This window comes from Muscardinus avellanarius (assembly GCF_963383645.1).
Source record: "Muscardinus avellanarius genome assembly, chromosome: 7".
Lineage (NCBI taxonomy): Eukaryota > Metazoa > Chordata > Mammalia > Rodentia > Gliridae > Muscardinus > Muscardinus avellanarius.
Window position 1 is genome coordinate 56,329,816 of NC_137793.1, and position 12,206 is coordinate 56,342,021.

A 12,206-nucleotide genomic window follows, 5' to 3' on the forward strand; every position below is an offset into this window, starting at 1 on the left:
CTTGTTTTTTTTCCCCAAACACCTAGCAGAGTAACCTGAGACTTAGGAGATTTGTACTCAGTAAAATTTGGGGACTGAATCAGTAATACATGCACAGATGTCCAGATGACAAGGAAAAGACAAGGGTATAAGAAAGCCATTGAGAAAAATAACAAATGAGCATCTTGGGCAACTGAAAGAATGGCCAGTGGGTAGCTGTTAACAGTGAAGAGTAGGATTTGTTTTGTAAATTAAAAAGATATAGTTAGATAAAAACAAGAAAAGAATCACTTCAGAGCTTGAGCATCTGAGCAAATATAGCCAGAATCAGCATGCACCAGTGTTTTGACAGCAGTGACACCCATACTTCTGGGCCATATCGATAGATAAACAGACAAGAATTGACATAGTCATCACACAGTATGTTCCTGTTGCTTTCTTTCTGGGTTTTTGATAATTTTTGAATTCCCAAACACGCAGCTTGAAGTATGTGAAGAGTACCTGAAGGAAGATAGTCAATATGAGCACAGTAGACACTTGATAACAACTAGTTGTTACCATCACTCCAGTCGGCTGTGTTGTCAGGAATCTAGGTTTGAAAAGACCAACCGTGTTTTTAGCCAAGTTTAAATAAGAAAGCACGTACAACTCTTTCATTCCCAAGTGTACTATTAACAGTAGCCTGAAGACTTGCTATTCTTCACTGGCTGGACACTTCACCCCTGATAGTATGACTGGGCTGCAGGGTAGGTGGTGCTAGGTGCAAGTCCAGAGATGGAAATGATGTTCAGTCCATATAGTGTAAGTCAGTTTTAAACTATTCTTTCATATCTTTATTTCCCTTCCCTTCATTTAGTATTGGTTAATTAAAATTAGTTGTACTAAACAATTGAATTGAAGCTAAGGGTTAAGATAGACACTCATTAAATAAAAGAAATTGTTAAAGAATTCCAGTTATTTGGCTTTTGTCAGATATTTTAAGAGTAGAGGGAATATAAAAGAGGATGTAAAAACTATCAGTTAAGACCAAAAAACATAAGGAAAGATATGAGCCACTATAAACATTTATCACTAGGAATTTTATTTTCAGACATCTGTTCTTTAAATTTTTACTAATCAGACATATGCAATTTTTTTTGTGTGTGATACTGGGGATTGAACCCAGGGGCATTCTACCTTTGAGCTATACCACACCTCAGCCCTATTTTTTATTCTTTATTTTGAAGCAGGGTCTCACTGAGTTGCAGAGAGCCTCACTAAGTAGCTGAGTCTGGCCTCAAAACTGAGATTCTCTTATCTCAGCCTCCCAAGTACTGGAATTACAAGCATGCACCACCATACCAGGCTTTATATAAAAATTTTTACTTAGCCCAACATACATAAAAAATTTATCTTAATAAGATAGTTTACATTATTTGTTATAAAAAAGTCTTTAAAATCTGTAGTGTGTTTTATACTGGTGTGTGTGTGTGTGTGTTAGTTACTGAGGTTCCTGGAAACCCTCCTACCTCCGGGCTACACTCCCAGGCCTATTTTTTTTTATACTTTTTATTTGTAAACAGGGTCTCTTAAGCCAGCGAGGCTGGTTTCAAACCTGTACGATCCTCCTGTCTCCGCTTCCCAAGCACGGGGATTACAAGCGTGCGCCACCATGCCCAGCCTGGTAAAATATTTTATTTCCCACTAGCCACATTCCAGGCGCCTAATAACTGAATAAGGCCAAAGGCTGCATACTGAACAGCACAGTTTTAGATAATTTTTCTTATGACCTTTGATTTGGGCTCCAAGCTTCAGCTTTCCTTGGGCATCCCTGTTTATTACAAATTCCTTAAGTGTAGTTTTTGGTAGCTTACCTTTTTCTCTCCAAAGAAAGTAAATTTATTTTTGGACAATAAAAGATCTGGTCTGTCTGCCAGGGATTTCTGTGTTCTCATGCTCATAGTCACTCTGATGTGCTCACCGCACCCTGCCTGTGTCCACTCTGACCCAGCACCTCACTAGTCACCTGTCCTGAATTTTTTCTGAGGACGTGGGGACCACTCCTTCACCTTTAGATGGTAGAGAGCTTCAGGACTTGTTATTTCAGGGTTTCATTCTAGGCCTAATACATCTGTTGTTTTATTTTGGTTTTGGTGTGTGTGTGTGTGTGTGTGTGTGTGTGTGTGTGTGTGTGTTTTGTTTTTTTGTTTGTTTGTTTGTTTGTTTGTTTGTTTGTTTTGGTGGTACTGGTACTAGGGGTGGAACCCAGGGGCTTTTCTACCTCCAGGCTATACTCACAGACCTATTTTATACTTTATTTGGAAACAGGGTCTCACTAAGTTGCTGAGAGCCTCACTAAGTAGCTGAGGCTGGCTTTGAACCTGTGCGATCCTCCTGCCTCAACCTCCCAAGCGCGGGGATTACAAGCGTGCAACATCATGCCCAGCTAAAACATCTGTTTTTAAGAGAACAAGAAACCTTATGAAGAAATTTCTTCCATTTGAGATATACAGAAGACATCTCAGTTGAGACATGAAAACAACCAGTCATTACTGGCACCAGAAACAGTACAAACAAGATTCTTAGATTGGGCATATATTTGGATCCTTAGGGCAGATTTGAGGGATCTGACTGGCTTAAGGTGAGTGTTCTCCTCACCCCTCTAGGAATCCCTCCTGAAACTGCATTCACGGTGTAAAGAACAGATTCCCATATAGCTGAGAGATAGTTGTTGTTTGGGAAGCAGGTATGGCTACAAAGCTCTGCTAGCATCTTCAGAGCTGTGTGTGTGTCTGTGTGTGTCTGTGTGTGTGTCTGTGTAGGTGGTATGAAGTATCTGACTTGGTTCAAGGTCCATTCTCTAGCCTTATCACTTGACTTAGAGCCACAATGTCTTGACACTTTTATCCACAAGATCAGATGCACTTCTAGAATTTTTCCCAAGAGAGATTTGTCATAAATCCAACATCATTTTCTTTTATCATTTCATATATCACTCCCAGTCTTAGAAGTGCTCCGTTTGGTGTACTTGCTGCCAAGTTATATTTTTCCTGGGAAATGATATTTATATGTGATATTATATAGTTCATTGACCAAAGGAAAGCACATGAATATAGAAGACCATCATGCCATCCAACAGAGCCTAGACTTATAATTAAGTTCCATACCTTTACTGTGCTCCCAGAGATTCCCCCTTCCAACTCCTTATTTAACTCACATCAAATCAATTATAAAAAATGTGTCTGGATACTTGAAGAGAATATGATGTACCACACAGGCACTGCTGCTGTTTCGCAAGTGTAACTTATAAATGGCAAGAGCCTCCCTGAAAGCAATTATCAGCATTTCCTTAATGAAAAGCCAATATTTCAGTAATAGATTGCTGTGTCTCTACAGCTCCTGCTCCATTCAGCTAAACAATGAAATCTGAAATATGTGGATGTTTAAAACTTTTAAATAAGCTGGATGTGGTGGCGCACACTTGTAATCCCTGCACTTAGAAGGCTGAGACAGAAGGATTGAGCAGTTTCAAAGCTAACCTCAGCTACATAGTGAGGCTCTCAGCAACTTAGTGAGATCCTGTTTCCAAATAAAATATAAAAATAGGTCTGGGAGTGTAGACCAGAGGTAGAAGCCCCCTGGGTTCTATCCCCAGTACCACACACACACACACAAAAACACTTTTAATTAAACCATGTTCTCTTTGGGCATTTACACTTCTAGCCTGTCTCTCCTTTGCCTTTCAGCGGAACATTATCTAAGCAGTAGCAATTACATGGATTGCATTTCCTCGCTGACAGGAAGCAATGGCTGTAACCTGAGCAGCTCTTTCAAAGGCTCTGACCTCCCAGAGCTTTTCAGCAAACTGGGCCTGGGCAAATACACAGATGTCTTCCAGCAACAAGAGGTTAGTCATGTTTTCTTTCCTGAACATCTTTGTTCTGACTATGTGGATGCCCACCCCCAGAAGGAAGTCATTGATAGGCAACTATGCTTTCCCTGAGCTTTCACTCAAGTCTCCTAGGTTATTCTTGCTGCCAAGAAAAATTTCATCTTACTTCTTACTTATTTGGTGCAGTTAATAAACACAGGGCAGCAGAAATATAGAAAATTATGTTTGCAAAACAACACCATTGCTATCCTTCACCAGTTTTAACCAAAGGACCTAATTGATTTTCAAGAGCTTTTGGAGTTAGGGCTCACTAAGGTCAGTATCAAGCCTGCAGTTCATAGGACTTGGCACTTGGAACTAAATAGCAACATCTGCAATAAGATCTATGGCTGTTTTTGATCCATCCTAGTCGCTGAAGTCTATTTTTACAGATTTTGGCATTTTAACATCATTTATTCATTAATGTGCCATTTGATTTTTGCTTGAACTGAAACAGAACTGAGATTTTCTGAACCCTCACTACCAGAGACTTTGATCAGACTGATCAAAAATATCCTGGTATGTACTGGTGCACAGAAAAAAAAGCCCCAAGCATGATTTGTACTAACAATACTATCATATTACTAGGTCATAGTAACCTAATGCATCAGGAACTTTTTCTTGTGTGTGTGGTACTAGGGATGGAACTCAGGGGCATCGCACCTTCGAACTACATTCCCAGTCCTATTTTTTAGTCCCTTTATTTTTGAAACAGGGTCTCACTGAGTTGCGAAGTGCCTCGCTAAGCAGCTAAGGCTGTCCGAGAACCAAGATCCTCCAGTCTCTGCCTCCTGAATGCTGGGATTACAAGCATGTGCCACTATGCCTGGCCATCAGGAACCTTTAAAAGGTTATATAATCTTATATCTTTCAAATCAAGACCTAGTCCATGTTTGGTGCAGGTTGGCTCACTTTCATGTTAGAGAATATATTAGTAAGTCAGGAATTCCCAGGCTAGTATCAGTTAACAAAGGATTGACTTTTATTAGACACTTTGCATAATAAATTCAGTGTATTGCTTATGGCTTAATAATTAAACTTAATTACTGAATATTTTTGTTTATTACACTAAAAGAGAGATTTTCATGAATAGTTCGGGTTTCAGGGAATTAATTTTATTTTCTTCCCTCTAAATCTAAGTTAGTGTTTGTTTGACTAAGGATTTTCTAAGTTGGATAACCCACTAAAGTGCTGTCTCTATTTAGTCTTGCTGGTTAGATGAGGGTGGCTGATTGGAAAGCAGAAGAGCAGACAGTTTTAACCTCTCAAAACACAGAAGGAAATGTTACTCCTTGATATCTGGGTTTAATTTTATCTATATTCTCTATGTAAAGAAGCATAGTGATAAATTCACCTTAGGTACTTCTTACCCTAGGAATTACTCTAGGAAAAAAGATGACATGCAAATATATAGCCAGAGAGATTGATCTAATATTGCATTTAACTAGGGCATGGATCAGCAAACTGTGGTTGGCAGGGCTGATGCCTAATTGTGTCAGTAAATCTTAATAAGGGCACGGCCACATCCACTTGTTCATGTATTATCTGTGGCTGCTTCCTAGCTACAGTGTCAGAGCTAAGTAGCTGATTGGAGACCATACGACCCACAGGAGCTAGAACATTTATTATGTTCCCCTTTAAGAAAAAGTTGAGAAACTGGAACTAGAGAGTATGTGAAATAGAATTCCACAAAAAAGTCTTTAATGCTTAGATTCCAACTCTGTCATTGCCATTGTGAGTACTGAGAGTTAACAATGCTAAACCTTACAACACTAAACATTACTTTTAGGTATAAGGCAATAAGCTTGTCAGAAGGGTTAAATAATGGGCATCTATGATTAATAGTAATATATATTGATATGTTATCTATTGAAGTTGCTAAGTGAATTTATAATATGCTTACAATAAATTTAATATCTTAATTGATTTGTTTATATATTCAATATCTTGAATTTATTGTAAGCATATTGAAAATTCAGTATCAAATTCAGGCCCTTGACTGTTGGTTTCCTTTCTGGTGCTCCTTGCTATCCTAAAAGAAAGAGGAGAGCCCTTGGGCTACTCCCTCCATAGTTCTGTTAGCAATAAATGCAATTATGCTATTCATAAAAGTACTTCTGTGACATTTTAAGAGATAGTCTGCTGGATTAAGCCAAATGAACCATAGATCTGAGATGGTCTGGACATTCTTTATCAGTTTCATGTAGAATACAGTGGAACATTCCATCATCTCTTGTATTACTTAGTTCCTTCATATGAAGATATCTTTTACTATTTCAGAATTGAAAGTGAGACAGACATGTGTTCTTCCTTTTATTGGTTCACAAAAATGTCCAACATTTATATTTCCTTTTTTGCCATAGCTGCTTGGACTACATCTTCTTGACCTATCACTTTCATTTTGCCACCTTATTTCCTAATCCTTGTCCTTTGTCCACTACCATTAGGTTTTGGAAAGAGTCATAGCATAATTAATAAACAGGTATGTAATATTGAGCTGTTTCTGCAATGATGGAGAAAATAAGTACTTGACAGATTGGCTGTAGATTGTCTTTTTACCCACAGATTGATCTTCAGACATTCCTCACTCTCACAGATCAGGATCTGAAGGAGCTGGGAATCACTACTTTTGGTGCCAGGAGGAAAATGCTGCTTGCAATCTCAGGTGAATACAAATACTCAGTTCATATTTTACCATCTGAAGGAGCTTTCCCAGTGTCTCCGCTGGTGGGGCTGGTTGTGCTCATCAGTCATTGATCACCAGACTTGGTTCAGAGAGTTCTCTTGCCAAGGTGTGACAAATGCTGAAAATATCCAACTCCTCCACCCATGCAGTACCTGAAAGCCAACTTGGGACAATTCTGTTTCTTAAAATAGATCTCTCCAGAAATACCTCACAAAAACTGCCCTTGCAAAACATACAAGGGGAGAACAGTTTATTCTCTTGTTGCCATTGTTTTGAGCAATAATTGTGGGTTTGTGAATAATTCTTGATTGGATATCATGTTCAAATGTGTGTGTTCTTGCACACCAACTGAGATCATCACACTGGGGGGGAAAGGACATTGATTGGGTAACATACCTTGGAACCTGGCAGCATTATTTGTCTTGATGCTTTTTCATCTTTTCAATGTTTTAATAAAGTTTGTGAGTCACAAAAGGACGTAACATCCAAAAGGCAGTTACAGAAGGAAGGAAAAGATTGTCTGCCTCCTGAGAGCAACCACCTTTCACATATTCCACATATTAGAAAATGCTCTGCACATATCTATTGGGTGCCACACATTTGAATAGAATTGAGCCATATGAGTAAGCAAATACATAGTAATGTACCTCAAAACTGTTTTTAGAGAAATCTGGCAGTAGGGTGTGAGATTAGCTTTTCAAGTTTTCCAGTAAGGTTCTTCTGAGGTCAAATTTATATGTTCATCAGTCAGACACTAAGGGCAGAAGCCAGGAGCCATGTGCCATGAGAAAATGAGTTTTTTACAAAGCATTCCATTTGCAGGCTATGCCTGAGGCCAACAGTTGCATCAAACTGGTAAATGTCCATTTCAGACAGCATTCACTAATCAGATCAGCAAGTAAAATTTAAAACCTCAGTGGTTTCTCATTTTATTTAACAGCAAATTGCCCAATCTATCCACTTCTCTATAAGAAATCTTTTAGCTGAAGCAGATGTAGGTAGAGAAGCTTTGAAATCAGGGTGGAGACCCAGCCAGTGGGCTTTCCAGTGGCAGCTGTTCAGCTCTTCCATGAATAAATAGTTTCACATACATGGGCTTTAGAAATCTACCTCAATCTTGTATACCCAGGAGGCTGTATTGATGGCAGTCGGCAAGATAGAGCATAACTCCTGTTTGCTCATTAGATCATGATATAGTGAAAAGAACACTAGATTCAAATAGAAGACCTTAGCTTTGCCCCTGCCATGTCATGAGTCCTTGGGTGAGTTTCCAAACCTCTTTTGTTTAGGGTTTATTAATCCTGAAGGCAAGTTGGAATAAATGATTGTGTGAGGTCACCTTCCGTTTCTAAGACCTGTGCTTTCATGTAAGAAATCATCAGGCTTAATGAAAAAAAGACATGACAACAGTGTGTTAACAGTATATATCACTAGGAGGATACTTCCTTATTCTTTTTTTTAAGCCAATAGGCTTTTATTTCAACTCCTTTGTACATCCTAAAGCTCATCCTCAGAGGGCTATTTCTAGACTCAAATTAACTTTATATATTTTCACTTTATTTTATTAATTTACAAGTGAAATTGTTACACTATTGAACTTTGATGAACTCACATGTTCACCAATATATATATATATATATACACACACACACATATATATATATACATACATACATACATACATATACATACACACACACACACACACACACACACACACACACACACATACATACTATGGAAATGTGTCTATAGGCCACAGAAGTGAACATTCCAAAACTCCAGAATCTTTCTCTAGAGCTTCATGGAATGGCAGTGACAATATAATGAAAACTAAGCTCTTTCTTTGTATACAAAATTCCAGACTCTGTAAAGCTTCAGTAACAAGCAGACTTTCCTAGGTTGCAGATGGATCAACAGTACTTTTGCTCTGGGTTTATCAGTACCTTTACTCTGGGTTTTAGAATCTTCTTTTAAAAAAAAATCCCCCCTGTCATCTTCAGTGAAGGCATATGCTCCCTCTGTAGACTGCCTCTCTCTGGGGGGGTTCACAGCTCCTCTTGCTTTTAAAGGGAATGAGAGATGTTGACTAAGATGCTTTATGAATGTTTTGCACAGAATGAAGCATTTGATTAAGGATGGGTTTGCCTTACTTTGTTGAGTGTATTTGTTTGAACCTGGTAAATCATTTTCTCTACAAGTAATAAGTTTTTAGTGAAAAGTCCTTCATCAAAAGGCCTCTTTCTTCAGTTCAGTTTATCTGATAACAGAGACATGCACCTGCAGTCCCAGCATACTCCATTTCCAGATAGACACAGATGACCTGGGAAGCCCCTACTCTAATTTGTCTTGTAGTTAATACAGTTTGCTCAAAAATTCAAGATTTTAAACTTTATAACTTATAATTGGAGGTGGTCTTTCAGTGTGATTTTTTTTAATGCAGCAGGAAATACAGTTTATCTCTTAAGAGGGACCAAAGAATAAATTAGATCTTTTTTTTCAATTTCATGATTTAAAAAAATTACAGATCTCTCTCAGAATAGCATGGTCATTTGTTAGCTAGATGTACAGAGACTCAGCGAAAGGAAGGTTAGTGTCCTGTTGACAGGCTTCCTGCCAGAGACTCAGGTAGATCTAACATTTCCCGACCTATTCTTTTAGTTTGTGACTCTGTTCAGATCCGCAACAAGATCCTGAGAGCTGCCAGGATTGTGTGAACCTTGGAATTTCAAAGAAAAAGGTTGGTATTTTCCCAAAACTATCCCTTAGGCTTACAGAGGGGAAAAAAAAGCAGAGGAAGGAGTTTGCTTTTTAATTTCAAAAACAACAAAAGCCCTAATCTCTTCTTTTCAGTATGATTTGATCCTGGATAGCCTCTCTGGAAGATTTATATCTGGGCCTAAAATTTGGAAAAATATCTATATATGTACTTTGCATCTTTAGGGAATAGCTGGATTCCCTCATGACCATTTTACTCTTTTAAAGTTCTAGTTGACTGGACTTTTCAGAAAAAAGTTTTCACGTTTATCTTTAAAAATTGCTTTCACTTGTGCAATTGTTTTCATGTACTCAGTGCATATGTTGCTGGCCTTATGTCTTACTTTTCCTTCTCTGTCATATGGAAATGTCCTCCTGATTGGAAGATGTTTATTTCCCCTGAGAAAATGGAGACCAAAGCTAGTCTACAGGCTTGAATGTGATAAGACATTCCCAGGCTGTGTGCTTAAAGAGATTCATCTATCCTTAACTCTCCTGTGTATTTGCCTTTAAGTACATTCCATCTTGATTTCTGCATTTTGAAGTGCTAATTTGCATTTCTAATGATAAATTTGGCATTCCACCTTTGATTCTGCAGGAACTTGAAACAGTAACTGTCAGTACTCATGCCTTATGTGTCATTTGTTTGTAAGGATATCACCCCTTTTTTCAGAGTTCTTAAGCGTTTTTCTATTTTAAAAATAGATTTGGAGCCGGGCACGGTGGTGCACACTTGTAATCCCAGCATTCAGGAGGCTGAGACAGGAGGATCAGAGTTTGCAGACAGCCTCAGCTACTTAGTGAGGCCCTCTGCAACTTAGTGAGACCCTGTTTCAAAGTAAAAAAAAATAGATTTGGTCCAAGAATATGAAATACTATTCACAGGGGGGTGGGCTGTGGAAGGCCTGGATTCACCATTTCCAGGCTGGTTCTGTAGTCAGTGCTCACAGCACTGGTCTTTTGCATAGGGAGGTGATAGAGATGAGTGGACATGTGACTTCAACTATTTTTAAAATCAGTTTTAGTATCTATAAAATAGAGGATGGTGATAAGGAAAACTTGAGTAGGACAAAGAAATGTAAAATGTTTGTCGTGTACTTATAGATTACTGTTACCTTTCTTTCCTAAGCACTATCTGTGAACAGAAGAGGCGTTGCCACTGGCACTATGGCTTCTGCAGGGCAGGAATTTAGCTTTTAGAAAGCATTACGGTACACTGTCAAGGGTGTTGGCCCATCGGACTGCAGGTGGCCATCCATAACTACTTGTGACCTGTTATAGAGCTAAGTCTGTATTCTTATCCTTAGCATTGCTATAGCCAGCCATAGCTTACAGTGCAACTTCAGAATTCAAAAGGGATTATGTGTGAATGTGGTTGAAAAACAAAGTTTCAGCCACACTCCGAAAAATAAAAAGACTACTCTAAGCAAGTTAACTCTTTAATATTTTTACTCTGTTTGAAATTAAATACATCTGAAGATATTTACATTTTGTAGTTACTGGAAACTGATTTTCTGCCTGTATGAAAAATAGTCATATCAATGATCCCAGAATCTGTTGTGGGGTGAAGGACAGAATGTGTGGTCAAAAACAAGGTAGTCTGCTTCAATTAACTTTTTACCTCTCTGGTTAATACTTTTATGCTTGACAGTAGACAAACTAAACATTGTTTTCTAAGTGCTGTGGTTTCTTTAAGATTAAAATAAGATACCACACGTTTCCTGAATATTTGGATTCAAGAATTTGTTATTTTCAAGTATCAGCTTTCTAAGCTGAGCAAGGTTGAATTTTTATTAAAGGGAAACATTGTGCTGATACGTTGTTTCATGAGCTGGAAATCCCTGGAGGCTGTCTCAGTACTTCAGGGTACTGCTCCAGGGTCCTTGGTCTGAGAGGTGAGGTCTTTTTTTCAAACCTGACTTTACTTTGGGGTTGCTGATGGATGAGTTCGGTGAGTATAATGATCGTCGGTGCTGGTTGTATATCCTCTCATTATCTTTCACCAACCTCGGCTGCCCCCCAATGACCTTGTAAGATGGGTCAAACTGTTTCACGTGGTTGGAGGATTCTGAGAATGAAATATCCCCAGAGAGTTTAACAAACCACAATGAACACTATTTGCCATCCTTGCTTTTCTAGGCTACAAGTGTGCTGCCTCTCACAGACTTCTAGTATTTTCAAAATGCCTTAATCATTAACTGGAGTTTTCCTTTTGCTACCAGACTTGCTTTCCCCAAAAACCTACCATGTCACCATTTTCTAAGCTTTAATGCCATATCCTATAGTATATGAAACTGCTAACAATTTTCTTTCTTTCTCTTTCTAGAACTAAATAAAAACCGAAGAAAGCTTTTTGAACCGCCAAATACACGCACCTCTTTTCTGGAAGGTGGAGCCAGTGGGAGGCTACCCCGTCAGTATCATTCAGATGCTGCTAGTGTCAGTGGCCGCTGGTAGCAGTACCCTCGAAGCACACGCCCTCCACTCACTGTAGCATTGGACACAGGAGATGTTCACAGTGAACAGCCTTCACTGCACATATCCTTAGCACTCTGGATGGCTGGTATCAGGACCAAAGCATCTTATTCGCACCTATATTTTGTGGCAAGAAATGAAGAAAAGAGAAGACATTCTCATGTTGCCATATAAAATCCCAAAGGTGAATTACTCTTTTGAAGTGGCAATTGGACAGATTTGCAATATGAGAATAGGGCTCTATTTCCTATTTTTATTTACCTATATAACATATGCACTGATTTTTTTTATGTAAAATGAAGGATAAGTTGACATCTGGAATGCCAGAAAACTTAGAAGTTATTTTGTTTGCTTGTTTTCTTTTGGTATTAGGGGACTTAAAAATAATCAAGGTAGAAT

The 12,206-nt window shown here is 38.5% G+C and overlaps 1 protein-coding gene across 1 annotated transcript in view; it reads left to right on the top strand.

Annotated features, from left to right (window-relative positions):
* BICC1 (BicC family RNA binding protein 1) overlaps nucleotides 1-11,789 on the top strand; it is a gene marked incomplete at its 3' end in the record, with an annotated part of 354,822 nt that extends 343,033 nt beyond the window's left edge. The window contains exons 19-21 of the mRNA XM_080698910.1: nucleotides 3,705-3,865; nucleotides 6,455-6,554; nucleotides 11,659-11,789. Of these exons, the coding sequence (XP_080555036.1) occupies nucleotides 3,705-3,865; nucleotides 6,455-6,554; nucleotides 11,659-11,789 (392 nt within the window). The remainder of the gene's footprint in view (nucleotides 1-3,704; nucleotides 3,866-6,454; nucleotides 6,555-11,658) is intronic.
* Nucleotides 11,790-12,206: the final 417 nt, after the last annotated feature.